General features: G+C 40.9%; 2 protein-coding genes across 3 annotated transcripts in view; one reads left to right on the top strand and one right to left on the bottom strand.

Annotated features, from left to right (window-relative positions):
• eva1aa (eva-1 homolog A, regulator of programmed cell death a) overlaps positions 1-18,762 on the bottom strand; it is a 94,653-nt gene extending 75,891 nt beyond the window's left edge. Inside the window, exon 1 of one of the 2 annotated variants that reach the window (XM_088089417.1) lies at positions 18,624-18,762. Coding sequence is in view for 1 of the 2 variants with exons in the window: in XM_042503809.2 (XP_042359743.2) it covers positions 15,117-15,225 (109 nt within the window). In the remaining variant the exon portion in view is untranslated. Of the gene's footprint in view, positions 1-15,116; positions 15,450-18,623 lie in introns of those variants that run through there. The other variant, XM_042503809.2, reaches the window with a different exon arrangement.
• Positions 16,434-19,784, top strand: mrpl19 (mitochondrial ribosomal protein L19). The gene is made up of 6 exons (XM_042503810.2): positions 16,434-16,590; positions 16,794-16,902; positions 17,015-17,133; positions 18,160-18,294; positions 18,639-18,820; positions 19,273-19,784. Exons 1-6 carry the CDS (start codon positions 16,512-16,514, stop codon positions 19,492-19,494), a joined length of 846 nt encoding a protein of 281 aa, XP_042359744.1. The 5' UTR covers positions 16,434-16,511; the 3' UTR covers positions 19,495-19,784.
• Positions 19,785-25,783: the final 5,999 nt, after the last annotated feature.

Here is a 25,783-nt window from a genome sequence, read left to right as displayed (position 1 = left end):
ATAGTCAATGAACCTTAAAAGGATGAAACTGTAAAAACTGTTTTAATTACACCAAACGCAAAGCACATCTTAAGACTGAAAAGAGAGATAAAGACCAGACAGAGGATGCAACAAGTATTTCACACTGAAGCATTTTATATGAATGTAATGAATAGTAGAAATTCTTGGGAGAACCAACATATAGTGTTTTAGTTAAGTGTTGGTCCATTCAGGATGGCTCCACTGCTCTTTGGCATAGATTGACTTGCAGGATCAGCGACATTGTTCCATATTATTTTCCCTTATTTGGTGTTTGACGATGGTGGTGGAGAGCGCTGTCCCACATATTGGTCCAAAACTGTTCAACAGGCCATAGCAGATGATTCACGTTACTTTCAGCAAAACATGTAGTTGCCGCTCGTTTGTGATGCTAATTCACTTCGTTAAAGTTGTGTTTTTTTTGTTTTTTTACAGTAAATTCTTACCCATCTGCATATAGAATTTAAACCAGTTGGATAGAGGTAAAAAGCTACATCCCTTTGAGACTGATGCAGGGACACAGAATGAACTATAGCTGCGTAATGGCAAAAGTCTGGTGATACCGTATGTATCATGATACAGGGGTTTTTAAATCAAGCATTTTTTTTCATCTCTGTTTTCACTATGGTCTCCACTTTTACATGGTCTTTGCCAATATTTTATTGTATAGGTTGTACTGGATTACTGTATTGTTATACTGTAAATTATTTTAAAGATAGCATGAGGTTTGCTTCAGCTTTTTTCCAGCAGCATGTTGGAGTTTTATCTGCTAGGCAAAATGACAAGAGAAGGGGATTAAATATAGAAGACAGGAGGGATGTCACATGCTAAGTCAGACACACATCAGGCGGGATGAGGAGAACATGAACACAACACGCTCCTCTTGCTTGTTCACAGCCACACACGAGCAAACAGATCCGCACTGAACGGTCTGGCTTAAATGAAACCACAAGAGAAGCTCAGGCTGACAGCCAAAGGCTGATAAAGCTGTGTTAATAAGCAGGCCACGGTTGATATTTCAGGGTAGTGACCTTTGCTAACTCCTACAGACAATGCGGGACGTCCACCTGTGGGCCTGTTGTCTAAGCTCCTCCTGAGGGAGTGCTGTGTATTAAACATCTGCCGGGCTCAGTGATGGCCTCACCGTTGGAAATTGGCCGCTAAGTCCACCCTAGGGAGTCCCCAAAAACCAAACACTGGTCCCACCCAAGCCCTCCCATGACCTCTGTTAGCACGTGCCTTTCCTTACGACCTCTGGGGGTCAAAGGGCACCAGGCAAGAGGACGCATGTGTGTCTCTTATCATTAATGGGATGGGATGTGGGGGCGAGGGCTGAAAGAGTGAGGGGCACAGAGGTTCTGAGAACACCCCCCCGATGTTTAGAAGCATGTCCAGACGCCCACAGAGACGCGTAGAGAAAGACAGAGTGAGAGACACAGAGATGGAGAGAAAGAGTCAGAGGAAGAGACATTCATCATTTTAATGGTCATTTTTATGGCCTGGGAGAACTGGGTGGCAGCCAGACTGCCCCATCACTGACCAGAGACCAGCAGACATCAGACAGATGCATCAGTGTGTGAGCTTTATTGTCTTTATTAAGCGAACGCCAGATGTATCTGTCCTCACCACAGCCAATTGGATTGATTGTTGGGAGGGGCACAGGTGGCCTAAGGCTTAGAGAAGTGAGCTTGTGACAGAATGGCCAAATTATCTCCTTTCCCTGCACCTCAGTCAAAGACACGTCAAAGAACCGACCAAAATGTTGATACAGTTAGAAAACTCTGATCTTTGAGGCAGCTGATTCTGCTGGAAAACATATTGCCTCTTTAGAAACACATAGATGAATGTTGACTTCCCCATGAAATGAAAAATCCATTTTTTCAGTTTCAATCCTGCGCCCCTGTGGTAATTAATAATTTATCTCTCCAAATATATGTCAGAAATTCAGCGTCAGAGTATTTCTACATCAAAATCTCAGTCCTCTCTCTTTCCTTAAAACCAGGCAAATGGTTTCGAATGTTTGGCAACTCAAGGGCATTAACAAAATGTACCCAATCAAATCAGACTTTAGGCGACTACTAGTTAACCACCATTTGTGGGTTGTAGTAGCTATCAGAGTAATACGGAGAGCAACAGAAAATGATGTGTTAAGATATCAGTAAGCAAAGCCTTTGTTTTAATTTCCAAAACATTGTGACTGAGGTGTACTTTATTCCTCTTTCCATCCTCCGCTTGATCTAATGGCTTGAAGAAGTCATCGTAAACATTTCTCATTATTTTCTGACACTTTAGAGACCTATCTATGATATCTATGATAAAAATGGTTGTTAGCTGCAGCCCTAGGTTGGCTTCATGGAAGTCTCCCAATTGCTCCATCACTTTCTGCCCTTCTCTATTTTTGTTCAAAGCCTGCAAAAAATCTTAAATGGTTTCTGAGTTTTAATGCAATAACAGTAAGACAGCATACCATCAAGGTTCAGGCATGTGCTGTGAAGAAAGGAGAGGTATTTCCTTTAAAAAAAAAAAAAGGTAGAGGTGGGTGGGCACTGAGAGGCTGGGCTTTTGGGGGAATTAACAAGCTTATCAGGGGGCTGTTCTGTGAAAACAAGCAATAGAGCAACTCCTGAGGAGCTGAGGGAGTGAAAAGCCATCTGCAGCATGTCCAATGGGACTTAGCAGAATGAGCAGTCTAAATGTGAGAGCTTACCTTGCTCTATTCATTCTGGGTTTCACGGAGAGTTTGTTTTTGTGGCTACCAAGTAACTGGGGACTTCTTAGATAAAACTCCTAGCCTGATGAATGTACCGGCTCCGTTTGTACAAAGTCAACTGCGACGTATGAACCTTTTGCTGTGGGTATACTTTTACGACATCTAAAGATTAATTTTTTTTATGGATTACTCTGTTTTGTATTGTTTTAGTTCTAAAACATAAAAAACAAAGAAACAAAAATATAAACTTCCCTCATGGACCCTGGTGTGTGATGTAATTGCTTCTCTGGATTAAAAAAATGCAATTGAATCTTCAGATCCATCTAAAATCTCCCCTTTCTGTCAAAAATACTGTAACATGCTGTCGCCTCTCAACTCAAAGCCCACCTCACCTCCAATAACCTGTTTGAACCATTTCAGTCCAGCTCAGAAACAGCCCTCATCATCCATCCCAAATCTCTCGCCAAAACTGCACACGAATTCTGCCTCACTATCGATAACTCCAGTTTGCAGTGGTCTGCAAACCCTGGCGTAATCTTCAACAGCAACCTCTCCTTTGAATAACATGTCAACCACATTACCAGAATGGCCTTCCTCCACCTTAAAAACATAGCTTGTCTCTGCCCATCACTGACTACTGCAACAGCAAGTTCGGCACATCCAGAACTCTGCTGGGTATTATAGCAGTCATGTTAACTTTTATTCATGTAACCTTGTTATACTGAAGTTAAAGGGACAGAGATAATAGAATTGAGCCAAACAATTATTACATTTATGAAGATAACTCTTGATAATTTATTCTATCATATGTACATTAAAGGTTGTTTTTGTCCAGCTCTAACAAGATTTAGCAATTACACCATTCTACAAATGGCACAAATGCAGTCTCAGTTTGTCTAGTAGAAACTATTTTGGATAAAACATGGAAAAAATACGACAAAATCTCTCTCCCCTTTCTCTTTGGTTTCCTCCCCCTTACCTGAGCTAACCAGAGGGGCCAGTATGCAACAGATTAGTAGTGCTTTGGGGAGCGGGCTGCTGTAGCGTGCTGTAATGCAGACTGTCAGTCCGACACAGTTGGGGGGCTACACAATGCCTCCTTGTTCCGACTGGCCCTTCTGTGCCCCACCTCTCTACCTCTCCATCTCCCTCTGTCTCTCTTTTTCTCTCGTAGCCTCGAGGGGTTTAATCAAACCATAAAAACTAATGGTCTTTAAAATGTACTTTTCCTTTTCCTTCACTGAAGAAAGCATGAAGTGAAGAGGGAAGACAGCACTGAAGGATGGTGGTAATGAAGAACAAAAAGAAAGCCAGATCAAGGCGGACATGCTGACTCCTAAGCCTAACATAAATCAGCTCGGAGGAAACGGAGAGAAAGACAAAAAAAGAGACAGATGGGAGGAGGAGGGGCATCAAAGCATGGTTGACATTCTCTAAGATGCAGGAGCAGAAAAGGTGTGTGTGCTGGTTTTGCAAGTGTGTGTCACAGCGCTGAGCATAATTCAACTTTCAGCACATACTGTAAGTGAGGTGGACAGAAGGAGATAATTGCCGGTGCAAACACCCACCAGTCTCTTTCTCAGCACTTGTCTCTGTTTATCTACAGCTCAGTTTCATCCTTTAACTGGTTTGGTGCAACTCTCCCTGCTTGCAGCAGCAGGTATTACGACTTATCTGATTCCACACTTACTCTGTACTCACTGGAAAATACAGCCTGCCTTCCAAATATGACAAATGAGACTGAATTCTTAATTAACGACACAATCGTTGCCTAAACAGAGATGGCAAAGATGAGAGGAGAGCTCGCTGAACTGCAGCTGGTTGCAACAGCGCTGTGGTGTCACTCAAGAATCTCCTTCACACGTTTCACGATGTTTTCTTTGGGGCTTCTTACACCTCCCCCACGCAAGAGAGGGCAAGTGCAAACACACACCTGCAATGTCTTCATATACATCTTTACAGCTAAATGCTTTAGGAATTAACCCCCCTCCTCTCTCTCCCCGATAACAGTTATTACTATAAATTTGGGTGGTTTCAGGGATTGAGAGAAATCTATGCTAAATAATGATTATCATATTAAGGGCTGACTGGTTTCTGCTGATTATAAGCCTCCATGTAGACATCCAGCCTTGCTCAGCTGGCGGTTAGATCTCCTCCACAGCCTACGTAGGTCATTTTAGATGCAGTCTGGGTTTAATTTGGGAGTTTCACCCCAAAATCAGAAATGAGACAGACACTGTTTGAAAAAGTGACACCTACTCTCACTCAGATTATAGTGATTTTTACAGCCTACGTAAGGCCTCAGTCAACATACTGATAACATCCTTTTACCGTATAGTATACTGCTGCACATGGGTGTAGATTTTGAGGGGGACACAAGGGACACGATATTTAGGTCGTGCATTTGTCCCCGTCAATAAAATGATGACAATAGAAGAAGACTTTTACTTAAACAAACTTAAAGGCATTTACACCAAAAATTGGTGCAGACAAAGCACAAATTGTTGCTTAAGAAGTCACCAGAATGCAGGACATCAAGAGTTTTCACCCAAAATTTCTGGCAAAGGCCCACCACAGCAATCCAGTTTGTATTCACACTGGATCAGAATGTGTTCAGGCGCTGTAGACAAAAAGTTATATAGTTGGCGACTGTCATCCTGTTCCATCAGCATGACACGAACCCACATGGTGAAATCAAAGAGCTCCCAAAGATGTAACCGACTCTGAGCAATATTGGGTCCCATTCAATTGTTCTAACTATTCACAACTCTGAATCCCAAACAGTCCGAAAAATGCCCCCTTTTACCAGCAGCCTGGTTTCCAAACAACAACACGCTTTGCTCCAAAAGGCAGTTTCACCAAAAAAAAAAAAAAACAAAAACCTACACACTCTCCCAAACAGAAGCACATGGCTAATTATTATACAGAGTGACTTCATTGGACCTTCCTACTATGGGGAATGTTTGCCCCCCCTAAAAAAAATAGGAAAAGGGGCCCCCAATGGCACATTTTGGAATGACAACTATAAACCCCCTTTTACTGTCCATAAAGGCACTATACAATGCACCGCCACTGCTCCAACGACTCCCTAAGTGGGGAGCCTTCTAGCTCCTGTATGACAGCTAAATGCTGACAGTCAGCTGGCTTCCTGTAACAGTGAAAGATACAACATTAGGTCTAACAGTCAGCCCAACCATCGGGGCCTCAATGGCCTTCTTTGTCCATGGGCCCCCAGAGTCTAAGATTGCCGCAGCCACCAACATGTGACATGTTAGGTAGAACTACAAACAGGTAGAACCAAGTGTCACTCACTACAAGGAGTACTACACAAGCACAACACGCCTCTGTTTTAACACCTTTTACTTTGAGACCCATGTTTTCAAGTAGTTTTGTTTGGTCCACAGCAGCCCACACGAAACAGGTAGTGAGCCACTCGTCCATATCATTTGTTTTGCACAGACAAAATCATTTTCTGCAATGAACTTTCTCCCGCCTGATCTGTGCTATACTGAAAAACTACACTTTCATTGTGAAGCCAAAACCAGAGTCAGACTTAAAAAAAGAAATAAAGACAACATCGTCCCAATGAAATGGGATGGGACAGCACATAATTACATTTAATGTATATGTGACACACTGGAAATGCTCAAAGACAAACCTTTTACTAACTGCAAATAAGTTTGCCTGACAAGTGTGTTTCTTTTTGTGGGATCAGGACATTACTGACATACCGGGACTTAATTTAGTGTAATATTGCTCCAACAGCAGCCAAATCATTTATCAAGCATTACCTCAGTCAGGATGTGCTCTCCTACAACACATATCTTGGCAACAAGACAAAAACATATTTTGACTGGTGCATGTTAATATGGTTTATATGCTGGGACTTGACTCAGTTGACAGAAAGCTTGCCTCTAAGGCTACGTCTACTTTGAACACACACTTGCATTAATCTTGTCACACCTTTGTATTTAAAGCTTTGTCTTTCTATTTGGGAATTCCCTTCAGTGCAGTGCTGTTGTAGTGAAAAAGATAAGGTACTTAAAAAAAAAAAAAAAAGCTCAGGTTGTGCAATAAACTTCAACAATTCACTTTTTAACAAGTGACTTTAAAGCTCTTTGTTTATTGCAGTGTGGGTTGGGATCATTTAATTTCCGCATGCTGAAGGGGAGCGGAAAGGAAGACTTGTTTCCTGTTGTAAACACCCGTCTCTCATCACCAACAGCACATCGTTGCTTTATGTGTGTCTGTTTGTTTATGTACTTATTGTATCCAGGGGAGGAACTTACACAGTAGGTCACGTCTTTCATCGCTATGACGTTGTGCCAGACTTTAAATTACATAAACACACACCCACTATATGCACACAAGAGCACACACATTCAGAAGCTATCTATATTACATCTCAGAGGTGTCTGCAACAAACAGCTTTTCAGCTTCACATTTCGACTGTGGTTGCAAGAGAAGTCTTGTTAGTGCCCAACTTTAAAGATGGGATTTACACTGTTATTTATAACCAGCTTTGCTCAGCTATTGATGCTTCTCACCCCACAACATGCACAGATTAATGGCTGGATATGATGTTTCAAATGTCCGAAGCATTCACTTTTCTGTAAGGTGAAGAAGGACAAACCTTTGACTCAATTACTTCTAATTTTAAATAGCCTTCTGCACGTTCTTAAAGCTGGCTCTCTTTTAGATACAGCTCTCAGTTCAGGATGTTCTCATGCATTGCTCATACAAATACCTGCAGAAAGTAATGCATCAACTTTTCTATAAAACCCATAAGCCAGTAGTTCATATACATCACATGTGAACAGGAAGGCTACAATCATATGACCAATGCGCTGATGGAAGTAAAGAAGGAATTCGTATAAAGAGTAAAGGTCCAAGCGAGTAGGCAGGTTGTAGAGGTAGAAGAGACAAATAAACACAGGACTTTCCCTCAGGAGACCAGTGTTAGTGTTGCATGTGACACCAAGAGAACATGAAGTATTTAAGGTACTTCATCAGCATGTTTCTTTACCTAAACCTAACCAAGGTATCTTTACATGCCTAAACCTAACCTACGTTAGTTTACAATAAGTGCATAACGTGATGACGCCATTTGCGGGACGCTAATTTGTGAGAAATCATACGTTCTGTTGTATGTGCATTTTCATAAGATATACAAACAATTGTATGAGGATACGTTCCTCACATAGTAAAATTAACACATTTTTATTGAACAGCATATAGAGTGTCCCACGGATGACATGTTTTTGCAGGATGACGCGGAAGTTACCTTCGCTCTGCTTCCATTGTTAAAAAGCCTACGGGATTTTGCTACTGGATTTTGTATTATAAAAATAAGATCTGTGGTGAGCAAACATTTCTGATACTTACACATTTTGGTCGGCAAGATAATCTCCAGAAATGAACGCCACTTTTAGGATTTTTGAAGTCTAAATGCAATCGCCAGAAGTGAAAAGCTAATGTAACGATGTAAACAAACTACACTAAAGTTGTTTCGCCACTGTTACGAGGCTGTAAAGCCGTGTTCGGCGTGGCTCGGTGTAATAACGTTCTGTAGCCTCATTTAGCCACTTATTAGCAAACATCTTTTTAAAAGCACAAAAAAAGCTTCAAAGTTCACCGTTGGGCTATTACAGACATAGTTTATGTCCTGGAACATGGCATTAAAGTCTCTTAAGCTTTTGTTAACCACAGACCTTATTTTAGCTTTTAACTACAAACCCATTCAAAAAGCCCATGGATTTTGAGATGAGAGAACAGGTGGGGTTGAAATGCTAGCTAATTTACAGGTTTTAGGACTAATTACTGGGGTTCTCTATATCTTTTTATGTCTTTTTTGTATTTAAATCTCTGAGTTTTACATCTCAACTGTTTAGTTATCTATAACTTCCGTCACTTAAATTCTATGAAAGCATCACCTAAATGGATTAAAGGGATTTGAGAGGATTTAGATTTGATAAGAGGATTCATAAGAAGATTCCAGTTTGATATAAAATTCTCAAACCGCAACCAAATGCTTCGGTAACCTATCTCCTGTGAGCCTTTTGGTGGATTTAACAAAGGAAATCAATACTGTAGTTCAAACTTGACATCACTTGTGTGGTCCCGCGAACATTCATTATATTCAGTATGTCGCAAAACAATCCATGATATAAAAGAATTCCCTCCCCCATTGACACCCAAGCACTCTGTGTTTTGATACCATCATGGGATGAATCGAAATTTCTTGACACTTCCCTCCTTTGGGAACCCCGTTCACAGAGACTACTCTTTGAATAGAACCCCCCCCACTATTCAGCTGGAGAGAAAAGCAGCCTTATGCCAGGCCCTCGCTGTCCGCCGAGCCGCCTGCCTCCACCGCAGTAGACAAAACAAGCGGGAGGCAGGATTTGTTTAGACAGAGCTCACCTGGCGCACACAGACACAGAAACAGTGATCAGGCAAGCCCTAGGGAGGAGTCGAGGCAGCAAAGAGGAGGAGGTGGTGGTGGAAGGAGAGGGCAGGGGAGCTGAGGAGTGTGTGAGAAGGGGGGAAGGGGCTGAGAGAGGAGAGCATGGGGCTCAGTGTGCTACCCTTATCCACTCGAAAATCAGGGCGGATTAAGATTTGAGGGGCCTCGAGTAGCGCTCAGTAATAGTTGGAGGGGTGTTGTTTGTGTGTATGTGCGGGCAGTTAGGGGTAGCCTAATCCAGGTCTTGCCCATCGGGTAATAGCGTAGGTGGATTTGTGTGTGTTGGCTGCAGTGTCAGGCAGCTTAGAGGTGTTTGCCCATAGTGAAGCTGTCAGCTGATCTGTCACCAAGGAAGAATCGTGCTCTCCAGTCTTTTTACAACACTAAAATCAAACAGCTGCTAATCATTTTATTTTAGGATTTTTTTCCCCATTGACTGTTTGGTCTCTGAATGGTCAGAAATAAATTTAAAAATAAATTCAAAATGTCTTGTTTTGTCCAACCAACAATCTAAAAACACATACAAAAAAATACATAATACATTGTCTTTGGATTGTTAAGTTTTTCAAAATATGCTAACAAAAAAGTGGAAATATATAAATACTCTATTAAATTTATCCATTTACTGCACTTCTGGCTGTTTTAACCACCCTCTATGACCTATGAACTATCCTATAAATTAAATTGTTTTTAATTGTAAAATCTTTAAAAAATAAATAAATAAATAAATATTGAGGAAAAGGAGGAGAGCTAAATGCAAAACATCATATCAAACTGATCAAATCAAATTTCACAGCCTGACTTTGTGGTTATCCGAACATCTTCATCCTCTTCTAAACTACATGTATATTCATGACCTAAAAAAAGTTTTTCTCTGTTGACTTTCTTCCTACCTTTCCCCACAGTGGTCAACACGTGTGATGAGGTTTCGACAGATTGGAACAAAGAGCAAGATGGATGATAACTCCCCCCAACAACACACTCACAGTCACTATGGGTTGACCTCAGTTGACCCCTTGGCCCCTAAACTGCCTCACATCCCATTGACTGGGGTTAAATAGGGTTTTGCCTGCAGGGTTTTATGGCAGAGAAAGAGAAGAGAAGTTGCTTCACTGTAACCCTTTGGCACTGTCATATAGTTTGTCTGGTAACAACAGATTCTAAAATGTTCCATGGTTAAAAAAAACATACAATACATCTGTGTTATAGCTCTCAGTCAACGGCCTAGTTGTAGCAAATGCTAGATTCCTGCTATTGTTTAGGCCTTTTTACAAACAGTCCGGCATTCATCGCTTTCCTTCTCCTTCACAACTATGTGTTGACAAAAATGACAAACTGTTTTCTGTGTATGTAAGCTGATAACCCCATCCAGTAACAGACGGAAAAAGCAGAAATACTAGCTGGTGCTTATAGTAGCACTGCCTCAGGTACCAGACACCCCTGCCTACAGGCAACAAGGCAAATTTAATTTATAATCAAAGCTATGAGTTAAGTGTAGGGCTGCAACTATCTGGAGACTAATTTATGTCTGTAATATAGAGAAAATACCATCACAATTTCCTGAGAAATAATTAGGCATTTTAAATTTGCTGTAATTGTCCAACCTATACTCCTATTTACTATCACATTTAATACAAGAAAAGGCAGCACATCCTTACCACTGAGAAGCTGGCACTTTCCTAATAAAATGAAGTTAATGATTTATCGATTATCAAAAAAATTAGAGTCATTTTTTGCCGATCTACTTCAAAATTAATTGACTGATTATTTTAGCTCTGTTCTGTTGTTAAAATTTCTGAAATACCATCCACTGTTTGCGCTGCAGTGAGGTCTGTTTGCCAGAGGTGGGACAAAGTTGATGTTTTGTAAGTCTCAAAACTTGTACTCCAGTCCCAAGTCAAGCCCTAAGTTAAGACTGACAAGTTCCAAGTCGAGTCCCAAGTCCTAAACTTTGAGTTTGGAGTCCTAAACAAGTCATACTTTGCCCTTCCGAGTCAAAAGGCTCAAATCCAAGTGAAGCCACGAGTCATTGGTGTGTTAAAGTCCAAGTTAATTTGATTTTTTTTTTTAAGTCGGGTCTAAGTTATCCAAATTTGTTACTTGAGTCAGACTCAAGTCAAAGTCATGTGACTGGACTCTGACACCTCTGGCATTTGCCCAAAACAAGTGAAGATGCATGACGTTCATTTCTGGTAATGGATGGTTTGCTGCGAGCTGTCTGAACCTGAGCAAATACATGACACAACAAGGTTGTGTACAAGGTTTTTTAAATCTCGGTTTCTAAGTTCAACTAAAAGATTGGCAAAATATTGATAACTAGTAAAACACTGAGCTTGCATTAGCTGGTTTGCTACCTCTGCTAGCCTGCGGGCCCTTAAGTGTTGCTCAGCTCGCTCCACACCTCTAATTAGCCTTTCAAGCAGCTGTATAAAAGAAGATGATAACAGGGGGAAGACAGAATCAAATCACTCACCAACATAGTTTGTTTCCATGTGAAACATGAAACTGCCATTACCGATGTTGTCAACAAATCATGCAAACGCAAGACACAGAGAAGCATTAACTAACTACAGGGGCACGTGGAGACCTGTGCCAAGGCCAAACACCCATCTTGTAATGAAATACGTCATCCCCAAATGTCCATATGTACACCATTCACTCAGCCTGCCTTGTGCTGAAACATGAAATGTTTTTTCTTATATGCCCTTCAGGGATCAAAAAAATTTAAAACTGAGAAAATTCTTCATTAACAAACAGTAATTTTACCTCGCTGAACACGGTAGCTGCTGTTCTACCACTGTCTCGATCAGTTAGTTTGTTTGTGTAGATGTATGACTTTGCTGAAAGCGAAACGACCCTTTAAAAACACCAAAGTTTTACAATAACACAATCTAGTTAACTGATTGATGCAGCAGTAAACCAGCAGCTTGTTCAGGGATGTAAAATTACGTTTTTTGTCAACAGAGTGTGGCTTTTAGGAGAGCAGAGATAGGTTACACTGTTAGTTCAGTTCGTCGGAAAAGAAAGGCTGTCTGTTTGAGAAGTGTTGGGCCTACAACTGTGAGAGCTGGATCATGCTGCACAGATTGTGTGACCATTTATGAACAGGTTTTTGATATAGTTTTGCCGTTGTTAACCGTTGACTCCATGGCTTCAATTCAATAAGAATTTTCTCAATTTTTGGATTTTTCGTTCACTGGAGGCATGCAAGAAAAATAAAATTTCTTCACACATTCAACGTAATCAATATGCAAATAGTCATTTTGGGGGCGAAGTAATGAACTTGTAATGAATAATGAATGCAATGAATTTCAACTTTAATGAAAGTGAAATATAATTAATGTATCCACCCTGTGATTCGGCTCTGCTCCAAAATCAAATGGGTTGTTCCTTGGTACATGTTACACCTTTGATTCAAGTTTCATGATTATCAGGCCAGTCATTTTTCGTGAAACTGACAAATGGACAAACCGGCCAAAAACATAACCCCTATGGCACAGCGTTGGAAATAAGCACCAGGCACCAGCCAAATGCTGGTAAAATATGTTAATGGCTCAGATTTGCTTTACTTACCAGCCACAAAAACAATGGTAATCCATTATGTGACTGGTAGATTAAGGAATCCACGAGCCACAGTGGCAGAAGGACAAGAAAGTTCATTTCCAACCCTGCATTGTGAAGCTAAAAATAGCATATGATTAAAGCATAAGCAGTCCTCTGAAAATCAACAGTTGGCTCCATTGTGTGAATTCAACTCAGGCTCACTGATGTGACCAGATTGTCCACCGTCACTGATCATATGACTGACAAGAGGTCTGAGTGACAGATGTTAGATCCGCCACCTCTGTTACCCTGCACCGTGGCAGCACCTGTCAGTCAAAGCACTCCTTTCAGTCTCCAGGGAGACTCCAGCTGGTCAGGAATGTGAGGACTAAAGGATGTCTTTGTCCCTGAGGTATTCTGAGTCTCTTTTTTCATTTATTTCACTTTGGGATGCTTGGTCAGCATTTCTGTAAAGGCACGTTGCACAGAATCCCAGATGGGCAAAATACTGTATCTGGGGACTCAACACCAGCATCCCTTCAAAACCAATCCAGCAAATAATCCCAAAAATGACAACAGTGTCTCCTTCCAATCCCCCTGAGATGCAACGTTATCAATGAGCAGGGGTCGACCAATATCAGATTTTCAGGGCCGATACCAATATTGATTATTAGCAGTTAATGAGACCAATAATTTGGAACCAATATTAATATAAATCAATATAATCAATAAAAATGAAAATATTTGTCAATATTCAGAATTTGGACTATAACAAACTCCAACAAAAAACTTTGTTTACATTCCTTTAGCATATGCTTTAATCAAAACTGAAACATGCATCATATAATGCAAATTCCCAGCAATTCTTTATTTTATTTTATGAAGTCAAGTGAAATTTTAAATAGAAAATAAATAAATAAAAATAGCTTCCTGTGGTTTTATAAAGTAAAGGTTCCTACCATGCTGATGCTTTTTTTGCATTAACATATTTTATCGTGATCATTAAAATAAAATGCTGATACAGATAATCTGCAAAATGCCAAATATCTGCCCCAATAATCGGCCACGCTGATAATCTGTCTGCCCCATCAATGAGCCACTGAAAAGTAGAAGTAAACTTCAAGAACAAAGAAATGTTGCACCAAAGCTGCGATTTCAACAAATTAACTCCTGCCTATGACAAAGCATTTGCATAATCGTGCCTAAGCCGGGGCATTGGTAAACCTGATCCAAGCAGCGAAAATCTGGAATCAGCCGGTCTAATAGCTTCCCCCTTCCTGCTTAATTAACTGCCATTTGATCCCCTCAATCATACAATTTATGACAAAACCAACAACCTCTGACACATGCATGGCAATTACAGAAACGCAGCCTTGTTAACAGCCTCATGATCTTTAGCAGCTCATTAGGCCACAACATGGACACATGCACACACAAGCATACACAGAGGGCATGTTCCATACATCTGTTCTTCAGCACCTTTTCCCCACAGTGTTGGCCTGCTCGTTTCCAACCATTAGACCCATTAGAGGCCAATTAACACCGACACAAAGCTCCCTTCCTGTTTTATGGCACTGTAAACAAAACCTGCAGGCTTGCCTTGAGCTCAGCAAAGCTCAATGGCTTTTAATGCAACACTCATTAGTTTAGTAATATGCTGCCTTTTCAAAGCAGAAAGAAAAGCCTGCAGAATCCGTCACACTGGATTGCACATAAAGCTGAAGTAACTGGCAGGTCCAAGGCACTGACATGACTTGCATTGACTGTATGTAAGCCATATGAAGCATTCACACTGCTGTTTGCGTTCTTATCTGAGCTTTAAATCTGCAGCAAAGGACAGAACCTGGTCTAGACAATAGATCCCATTTTGTAACACATTAACCACATTTATCTCAATTGCATCAATGGGATATGTGTTGCAGATCCATGCTGGACTAATAACCCAACCCTTAATCCCTGCAGCCGGATAGCTTCAGTGAAGGAGAACATGTTGTTTGAAGTGCCTTATGTGGGCCAAAAATAAGTCTTTTTCCGCGTGTTTAAATTGTGTTGTGCTCGGTTTGAGAAACAAACATCTGAGTGTGCATGCTGCAGCATGCCACAGGCACGGTGCTCCTGAGAGGAGCTCATGCGACACAAAATCTCTGCGAAAAGTTGTTTTGAGGGTCGTGTTTAACGGTTTAAAGCACGCGCACTGACTTATGTGAGCTATACTTCATTCATGTCGTAGTTTGCCTCTCAAACGTAACCTGGGTGGAAGCTTGAAAGTGCAGACAACACACGCAGGTTAAAATGACTGCTGGTCATCTGAAAACGCTAAAGCTTGGAAATTAAGTTTCACACTACTTTTTGTATCAACAAAACATAAGAATCCCCAACCTGAGAAGTCTGAAGAGCCCTTGGTGAGATCGCAGAGGACGCTCAGACACGTTATTCCCAACAGGAGCGCATAACTGACGGCTGACAGAGTCCCATCTGAGAAGAACATCCTTGAAGCCTCGAAGTTTTTGAGTTTCTCCGTAGCATTAGAAAGTCCAGCAGCAGAAACATTTGGGGGGGGTTTCAGGTTCTGCGTCGCGTGCGGGAGATGTGAGGTCCCATCATGTCTTACTAGTCCTCCCTCATCCTCCCACCACACTGCCGAGACACCGTGTGGATATCGAGGTTCCTGTGGGCTGCAGCGGCGCTCTGCTCTCTCACTGCATTTGTAACTGCGTGTTGTGTTGTGGAGGGAGGCAGCCCACCTGGAGGACCGCCGCTCCCCTGCATGGTCTCAAAGACCCGGAGTTCCCTGACACGGACACATGCCACAATCCACGGGCGCGTGTTTCTTTTCAACATCAGAGGGGGGCACATGCGTAAGGGGGGATTCTAGGAAATATTAAGCATCAAACACATACTTTTCTGCATTCTGGTACACCTTTGGGCATGCGTTTGGGTCTTTTCTGCACTAATGTATGGTGTAGATATCATGATTTTTTTCCTCAAAATAAAAGTCTGTCTTTATGCCACCATCTAATAACATAACACTCTGAAAGGGGCCGTTTTAATTCATTATTTATTTTGTTAATACGGTATGTTTGCAATTCTAAGTAAAATTACAGACTTTTACATGCCATAAAGTATCTATTAAGTATCATAAAGCATTTATAATGTGGAATTACTGCTTATTCAGAAATGGATCTCAATACTTTATCCACCACTACTGAATTGCAGAAAAACATAACTTAGACTTTCCTGTGATGATGATTAGATGTAGGTTACAGTATAAATACAATCATGATGAATGCAAAACATCTACAAAGACAATAATTGTTTATAATACTGTTTTGTAAAATCCATTTTGTTGTATTCTGTCCTATTTTTGTCTATTTGTTAGTTGTTTTTTCGAGCTAGACACATTTCACATTTCACCTTGTTTTCTGTCGTTTTTTTCTTCTTCTGTAAAGTGGCCTGGAAGGCACTATACAAATCCAAGTTGTTATTATTGTTATTATGATTTCGTCTGTGACAAACAAACGTGGGTTAAGAAGTCGGTGTATTTCAGTTAAATTTAATTATTTTTCCTTTTTTGGGGGGGTGATGCTACTTCCGTAATTAAGGTCACAATATTGCACCTTCAAGACGACCAAATTATATGATGTTTCATCGAAGAAACAGTGGCGCCATCCTGCGGACGACAGACTTCACTGCAGTGTCTGCAAATCGCGTTTCAATTACATTTGCCCTACGCGGCTTCCATACAAGCTCACACGCGACAACAGAAGGTCAGACATGGCAGCCTGTGCGAAAGGGCTCGACAAATGTATGTTTACAGCGAGGTTACTGCGGAACCTCCGGCTCCAAAATGAACGTAAGTCAACCAAACAACTTCACTTTTCTCTGTAATGCCTAATAATTTGCTATCAAGGTTTGGCTAAATGCAGTATTTGTAATGTACAACCACGAACCGAGAGCTAACGGAGCTAACGGTTGACTGTTAGCTAGCACTTTTTCAACCTTACCGTCACTTTAACTGAAATAATCTTTCATCGTCTTTCTTTTTGTTACATTCAGGGTTTTTATCCACATCTGGGTGTCGAAGCGGCGAGGAGCCACCAAAGTTCATCCCTCCGTCTAAACCTGTCATCATAGATAAAACACAGACTGTAGCATCCCTGCGGAAGTATGACCTGTCTTCAGTCTATCTGACACACACACACACACACACACACTAACGCTGAATACTGTTTAAAGTAATGTTTTTAAGTGTTGTCCCCGTTGTGTCTCCCTCTCAGGTTTTTGAGTCCAGAGTTCATCCCTCCCAGACAGAGGACAAACCCTTTAAAATTTACCGTAGAGAGGAAAGACATGATCCGCAGGAGGAAAGTTTTAGACATCCCTGAATTCTATGTTGGTAAGAAACCAGTTGAAATACTAAACAGACAAATTCCTCTTTGTGAGGTGACGGGTGTGAGATCACTGTAGCAACTTTGTTTATCTCATTCACACTGTTCACTTCATATGAGTGAAATTACTGCAACTCGGATCTAATAAACAGGCGAGATAACTCCAATCCTTACGCTATTTACTGGTTTAATCAGTTTAAGAATAGCTTTCTTTAAGGTTTGCATCATGTGATTTTGTTAATCCAAGCTACAACCATATATCCTCCGAAGGGTTTTTTTTTTTTAAGGCAGGTTACATATCTCATCTCGTCAATAAAGCTGTGCACTAATTGTCTTAGCTCCTCAGTTGAAAAGCTTCAAGATCTCAGGCGTGCAAAGCAGTGTCCAGTTTTAAATCCCTCCTCAAAACCCATTTGTATCAAGGCATTCTCTTATTTATAACAATTACTGTCAATTATCACCACAGAAAACCAATGCTGTCTTTGTTTTACTTAACATTTATCAAGATCTTTGCAAATACAGATTGTGATTGTAAAAAATATTGGTAATTAAAGTCAGTTACTGCATTATGATTAGAGTTGGGCTTCCAAGTGGTATTATTGTTAGTGATGCTGTTGCAAAGACAACTCGCTCACTCGCAGCTACCACAGTTACTTCAGTTGTTCCCATTTGCCATTTCCTCCACACGGAAAAGTAACTGCAAAGATCTTACATTTATTCTCTGTGATAACAGGAAATAGTTACTAATAGCTATTGGGGGAAATGACAGCGTTATCCTCTTTCTGTTTTTATTGCAAAATAGTGGAAGCACTGCTTTTTAGCTGTTAATTGAGCCTTCGTTTTCCCGGGAGATCGTACGTGGTGGCAGACAGAATTGCATATTGAAAGCAAAACTTATAGGGAACCCATCTAAATGCAGAAGGTGTCATTATTCTGTAGCCATTAAATTGTGCAATGAACACTGATTTCTAAAACAGGTTAAAGCCAAAGTCGTCTATTTCCATTTTAAGTGGTGCTAATTATTTTGTTTTAAGGGAGCATCCTGGCTGTGACCATGGCCGACCCTCATGCCAGCGGAAAAGTAAACCGCTTTGTTGGCATCTGTATCCAGAGGGGTGGAAGTGGACTGGGAGCCACATTTATCTTGAGGAACATTATTGATGGCCAAGGTGAGGTTTTATTTATTATTATGTATTTGTTTTTTATACACTGATGAAGCAAACGTCCACTAACATGTCACTTAGACCGTGGTATCATCGTTTCGTGGCATTAAAGAATGTTTAGTTTTAAGTCAGCCAAAATGTTTTTATGTATCGTTAATCTTACGTTATATTGCTTTCAATATTAAGTCTGCCTGTCCCTTGCCTTCCATTTTTATCCACATCTCTACTTTTGTGTTGGCCATTGATAAGAATTAAAATCAAACGCTTGCTTATCCATTTTCACAAGAATAATGCGGCCTTTAGGCGTAACACCTGTTTGAGTCGTGTGTGTCTACCTGTGTGTGGCTCAGGCGTGGAGATCTGCTACGAGCTGTACAGCCCTCGGATCCAGCAGATTGAAGTTCTGAAGCTGGAGAAGAGGCTAGATGACAACCTGATGTATCTGAGAGACGCTCTGAGTGAGTACAGCACCGTGGACCTGGACATGAAGCCTGAGCCCTCCTCCCCCACCGGAGAGGTGCCTGTCAACAAGGTGAGAGAGAGCGTCAAGATGAATCCTAATTTATATCAAATAGGTTTGATATAGGGCTGGCACAATATCAGATTTTCACTACACAATTATTGTGGCCAAAAATATCATTAAATCTACAGAAAATCAGAAAAAAACATGTTAGCAGTCAAATATATGTTTAACTTTGATTATGCTTGTTGTCCTTTTTTGTAAATGAATTACAGTAAAAATACGATTGTTTGGAGTTGGAGAGAAACTCTGTAACTGTACAAAATCGGTCAAAAAGAAAAAAGTCAACCAGCACTGGGGGAGGGACACAAAGCGCGAATGAAAGGAAACAGAAATGATTTCAGAGGCTCTGGATTAAAATATCACGGTCAATACTGGTTTATCATGACACCCTTAATTTAAAGAAGTGATCACTACAGTAAATTAGCATCTCAAATAATTGAGCATTTCTGTCTATCCACCAGCTCAAGGTAAGGATGCGCCCAAAGCCGTGGTCCAAACGCTGGGAACGCCCAAAGTTCAACATCCAGGGCATCCGCTTTGACCTGGCCCTGACCCCAAGGAAGATGGAGCACGCCCAGAAGTGGGCACAGCCGTGGCACGAGTACGACATGCTGAAGGAGTACGACACATCAAAAATGGAGGAGCAGCTCCTCGATGAGGTCGAGAAGGAGATGAGTAAGTGAGGAAGACCCTCCAAAAATGCAAATGTTCATCAGTTTCACCATCAACAGACTTTTTGTGGAATATGAAAAGACTGGAATATGACGGTTGCACAGATGCAGAACACTGCTGGATCAGGTTCATCCAGATGTTCACACAGAGGAGCCAGTGCTGGAGCTGCTGTTGTAGTCTGAGGAGTCATGTCTTCTTTTTGTCTCGTCAGTCTGCCAGACAGTCCAAGTTTTCAATGTCACAGACTAGTTACAAGATCCATGAAGTGGTTTCTATAATAAAAGCTCTTAAACCCTCCAAACTTTTAATGACATTTTGTTCTACAAAGAAACATTAGTGTTTCTGTGTTGTCTGATCAGGCAGTAGTGGAATGTAACTATGCACATTTACTCAAGTACAGTGCTAAAGCTTGAATTTGAGGTACTTTATTGAATCTGTTTTTTTCATGCCACTCTCTACTTGTACTAACTTTACTACAATTATCTGAAAGCTTTGGTCATTAGTTAATTTGCAAATCAAGATTTTTGCATAAAAGAGCAAATCTGAATTTTTATTACACATGAAACTACCCAACAGTTATTACAAGTACAACAGAAACAATGAGTCGATTAATCAATTAGCTAATTGACAGAAAACTAATTAGAGTTTTGGGGTGGGCTTTTTTCTGCATTGAGTACTTTCACTTTAAATACAAGTTCCTGATTATACTTACTTACTTTTGATTAAGTAACACTTTAAGTGCAGGACTTTTTCTTGTAGCAAAGTATTTTCACAGTGCGATATTAGTGCTTTTACCTTGGTAAAGGATCTGAATACTGCAGCTAGTTCATGCTGTGGAGTATTGGAGTCTTGTCACTAGATGGTGCTATTTCTCTATTTATGTCACATCCATGGCAGTTGCATAATCGAGCCTTTGTTGTGTTTCAGTGTTTTGAGGGAAACACTGCCATGCTAAATAAACACACAGTCTATTATTTCAGTGAAATGATGAGGTGCTTGTTCCTAAAACTGGAGCTTTGCTTAGTTATTTGGTGAAAAACCTAAAAAAAAAATTTAAAAAAGCATTCTTAAATTCACATTTCTCAGATTCAATAGGGTTTTTCATGTGTAAAAAAAATCCCAAAAAATCAGTAAACCTGCTTCCTGGACCAAACCCCAGTTCACTGCACTTAAAAAAACAAAAACACCCTGGTATTCAGGGACCATACACCAAGGACACCCGGTAGTGTTTTACTGTTGTGGATGGAAAATTGTGGTGTTGAGATGGTATGTTAGAGCGTCAGTTGGGTAGTATAAAAACACTTGGACTCCTCATGTTATGTCTGCTCTCCGTGAATGTGTGTGTGTGTGTATAAACACGTCAAATGAGTCCCTGCACTCTAATTTCTCCATATTACAGGATGAGACACTGAGAAAATGGTCTTTAATACAGGAGTAGCAGATGTTTACTGAGCTCATTACGGACCACACAGATTTCCTGTGTGGAGATACCGAGGAATAAAGAGCGCGATTATTTCTGCTACGTTTAAGCTAATGGAATGGAAGACATGTAGTTGAGAGTGTTAAGCATCAATATACAGCAACTGACAAGATTTAATGTTTCACTGATTATTTTAGCCAAAACTGCACCTGTTGAGCAACAATATGTCTCAACCTCATTTCATGTGACGTACAGTGTGTTTAGTCCCATTGTTGACTCTCCACCTTATTTACTCTCTGCCCAATCAGACCTGACCTGCAGCAAAGAAAACCAACTCAATCTGCTTGTGTGTACAGTAGACTGAGAGCACATTATCATTATGCTGCCCACCGAGCCAACCAGCCCTTCACCTTTTTGTTTTTTGTTTTTACTCTCACAGGGTTCTCACAGATCCTGAAACAGTCCCAAGAGGCATTTAATTTGTTAATCTAAAAGTAAGGCCTCAATTTGTATTAAAGTGTCGTAATGTCCTCCTGATTCCTGTACACCTTTTGTCCTCTGGCGTCATTCTGACCCCGCCCTGTTTTGACTGTTATTTAAAGCACATTGTATAAATTGTCAATCGATTCTGTGTTACACCTTTAGTCTTACTTCAGTCCAACCCATTACCACACATTTAGGAGTTTAGGGCCGATAGACCTCGTTTAAAATAAGTATAAAAACATTTTGATGACAAAAGATTTAATTTGGGGTCAGATTGACTCTCATTCTTACATCTCAAAAACACTTGAGGGAATTACTTCAAATTTGGCACAATTATCTGCTTGGAATCAAACCTAAACTGATTCGATTTCAGTGGTCAAAGGTCAAAGTCACTTTGACCTTGCATCCTTTTCATGCTCGTAAACCCACCTTCTCAAGAAAGCCTTGAGGGAATTCATTCAAATTTTGCACAAATGTCCACGTGGACTCAAAAGTATACTGATTAGAGTTTGGTGGTCAAAGATCACTGACCTCAAAAAACTTGTTTTTGGCCACAACTCCAGAATTCATTCACTAGTTATGATAAAAAAAAACATCACACAAATGTCTAATAAATAGGATAAAATGCTAAAGTGATGACAGTTTACATCCAAAATGTCAACTTCACTGTGGCATCACAGTGTTCTGCACTTCTCAACATCATAACTCAGGAACAGAAGGAGACATCTGGTCTGACACTGAAATGGTGATGGACACTAACTTTGGGTGCCCACCTTGAAACTGTGGTGATTGTATCGATCTTCTGTGCTGCCGGGGGAAAGACGTGCATGAAGCATCCATATTTTCACAGACTTAACATAAACTGCAGTTCTACTTGACAGGTAACGGGAGATGGTAACTCTATTTTTTTCCCTTTAATTTGAGTTATTGTGAATTTGGTTTCAAATTTCATTACAAGCATCGTCAAGAAAAGTCCTGAAGTCCTAAATCTAACTTGCCTGTAGCTGCAGGAACTCTGTCTCAGTATTTCTGTCTGGGACTAGTTGATGCTGACATGTGGAGGCGGTAACAGAAATGTTTATCCTACGGCACGCCGCCGAGTCTTTAGAAGCATTCCACGGTGACACCACTGGACTGGTAAACCAGTTTAAACCACAAAGTTACTCAGTCTGAGTTACTGCTTAAAGGAACTTCCTGCCTCTGTGTGTGTGTGTGTGTGTGTGTGTGTACTTCAGGGTTGTGATCTCAACTGTATGTGCCTCCCATGCCCTCAGGTTGACTTCTCTGCACCTGGAGTGAAGTTAAAGCCCCTTGGCTGGGAGAGGAGATCAAACACCAGCTCTCACTCACACACACACACACACACAACCACGCATATATACACACAGCAACTTGCAGACAGGCTATCATATCAGCCTTCACAGACAGACACCTCAAACAGTACCAACTGTAAACGTCTGGGACCGTCTGTCTGTCAATCCTCGTGCGAAACAAGATATGCTCCATCGCCGTGGAATCGGGGTGGGGCATGCAGGTTCGAGGAGCCCATAATCCCACCCCTCAAAACAACCGACCGTAAAGCATGGTGGGCCGACGATAGCTACAGTGCCACACACTACTATGAAGGTCAGTGCAGGAATGTAGGGAGGGACGCACTCCTCTAATCTGTCTTCTTCCCCTTCGCTGGTGCTCCCATGACCTTCGTCTCTTTCTCTCTCGGAGGGAGGACACCGCCAGCTTTGAAAAGGAGCCAGGTTGATGAATTGGAGAGGATGTGCTACACTGTGTGCAGCAACTCCCACAGGTTGAGATTTTGGGGGTAATGTCTTCCACTGGGCCAATACACTAAACACAGCCTCTGAACCTTTCAGTGTGTTGATCTCTAACATCTCTGTCATTGTGTGATTTCTTACTCTCCTGTCTGCAGGCATGGGGAAATTAGTTTCACTCTCTCTGTCTCCGCCAGGGAGTGTGAACCGAGTTTGAGCCGTCTGTGTGTATGACAAGTGCAATGGGATACCGGGCCACCCATAGGCCCCAGGTAAATTACACCCTGTCACTGTGTGTGTGTTTGCGTACATGTGTGCATGTGTGTACGTGTTACTCGGGGCCACCCGTAGTCCTAGGTAAATTACACACTTGAGTTTCACCATATGTTTCCAGTGAAACGACATGACCGTCTGCTCCTCTCCGACTGTCCCGTGGGCCTGACGCGGGCTCCTGCTGCCATCACTCTCTCTTTGTTACACACTCGCAAAGACAACCCGACAGTGCGACAGCTGTTAGGAAACATTACATTGCAAAGCAGCTGATGTCTGAAGTTGAACAGGCACATATCACAGTCATTTTAATGATGTGATTCAGTGTGGAGTGGGTTTGGCAGCACTGCCAGGGTCATGGGATCATTTCCAGTTGGGGCAAAGCATCCTAAAAATGTCCGGATAAAAGTGTCCATCAAAATGGCACATGTTCAACAATGTCAATAGCTCAAGGATGAGTGTACAAGAGAGGACTGGGTTGCTTTAAAGGGTACTCCAGCAATTTGACCTTGTACTTCCACAAAGAGACAGAAAGGAAAGGCAAAGAAAGGAAAGAGAGCCTATATATTCTGACTTTTATTAACTTTTCACGTCAAGCTTCAAAATACTGGATCCTACACCTTCAGTGGGTTTTTGGCACACCCTCACAGCTTTGTAAGTGCCCTTGTACGAGGCCCTAAAAGGACATAGCAGAAAAAAAACATTTGATAGTGGGAAAAAAATGGACAGTGGAAAAAAATGATAGAAGGAAAAAAACGTTGATGGTAGGAAAAAAATTGATGGTGGAAACAAACTTTTGATGTTGAAAAAAGTTTAAAAAAAAATGTTCCCACCATCATTTTTTTTCACTACATTTTTTTTAATCTGCAATCAAATATTTTTCACCATCTAAATTTTTTTCCCTAACTTTTTTTCTCCCCCATGTCCCTTTACAGGTTCCGTATTTTTCCACCGTCAATTTTTTTTCATCATCTGATTTTTTTTCACCTTTTATTTTCATCTGATTTTTCTCTCCACCATGTCCCTTGAGGGGCTCTGTACCCCTGGCTACCTCATACGTGTGAATAAACATTGAGTCGTTTTAAAAGAAAAAGGTTGCTGATATTCAATAGTTTTCTTCACGTCAATTAATCTCATGATCAGGTTTTGGAATTGAGAACCAGTTCCTGCTGAGAACCGGTTCCAAATTGTCTGATCCATCAGAATCTTATGCCTCCAAGTTTATCAAGACCTTTGGCCTGAGGTGGGGTGCTTAAGCCAATCCCAGCTGACACTGGGCGAGAAGCAAGGACAGCCTAGACCGATCTCCAGATTATCACAGGGCTGATACACAGAGACAATATTCACATTTACATTCACACCCTTCAGTCACCAATTAACCTAACTTACGTGTCATGCAAACTCTACACAGAAGGAGTTCGAACCCTGAACCCTTGTTGTAAGATGACAATGCTAACCGCTGCACCACCATGCCGCCTTCAACAAACCAGCATGCACCAATAATAGCGTAATTTTACACATGAACCATGACGATAAAGACACAGAAACATAGAGATGCACGACAAATGTGGCATATTGTCAATATCGAAGAAACCTCTAAAACTGAGTCAGTCATGTTTCCAAGGGAGGTTATGCAAGCCCCAAAATAACAGCACCTGGCTTTAAAGCCAATTTCACATAGTGATTGTAGTTTTAACCAATTTTGAGTCAATTCCACATCCACATTCTACTGGAAATACTCAGAGTGTATTAACCCCTTGAAGCCTGAGCAAATTGGTTTGATTTCTTGCAAAAACACAGGAAGAAGGCAATGAGCAACATCAAAAGAAAAGGCTAAAAAAAATGAGCTAGAAATGAGTAAAAAATCATCTGAAAATAAGCCAAAAAAAGGCAATATCAAATGAATCAAACATTGGTATGACCCCCAAAAAGGCACTAAAAATGCAAAGAAATATATTTACAATGAGCTTTTTTGTAACATAACTTTAAATTTATAATTATAATAACTATGAATACAGTTTTTGGGACATCTTTCATATTTTTATAATTTCCTAGTTTTTCCTAGTGTCTGAATGCAGCACAATAAAACTGATGTCAATCCAGGTTGCAAAGGGTTAATTTGCCAGTGCAAATAGTCCCCAATAAATGGACTATTGAGTTCTGTACGAGAAAAGTTTGCTGAAAGCTGCAAGTGTTCAGCTGTCCTGAGAAAGTATTGAGAGATGAATTAAGACATTAATGGATTTGTCTTTTCATGTGTTGAAAATAACAAAAAGTACGACATCATCGTTCGCCTTTAACACTGTTGGTGTCTTTCGCAGGGCGGCAGTATGAATGATGGGCTGAATGGATTGTAAT

The sequence above is a fragment of the Plectropomus leopardus genome, chromosome 16 (genome assembly GCF_026936395.1).
Source record: "Plectropomus leopardus strain MGB_pleo_1.0 chromosome 16, ASM2693639v1, whole genome shotgun sequence".
NCBI classification, from domain to species: domain Eukaryota; kingdom Metazoa; phylum Chordata; class Actinopteri; order Perciformes; family Serranidae; genus Plectropomus; species Plectropomus leopardus.
Note: the sequence above shows the minus strand (reverse complement) of the source record. Positions and strands in the feature narration are given on the sequence as shown.

Bases quoted from the DNA above. Each gene is read 5' to 3' on its own strand.
- mrpl19 (XM_042503810.2), top strand. From the start codon at position 16,512: ATGGCAGCCTGTGCGAAAGGGCTCGACAAATGTATGTTTACAGCGAGG. The intron at 18,295-18,638 runs GTGAGGTTTTAT...TGTGTGGCTCAG, and splicing joins GAACATTATTGATGGCCAAG to GCGTGGAGATCTGCTACGAG. The intron at 18,821-19,272 runs GTGAGAGAGAGC...TCTATCCACCAG, and splicing joins GAGAGGTGCCTGTCAACAAG to CTCAAGGTAAGGATGCGCCC.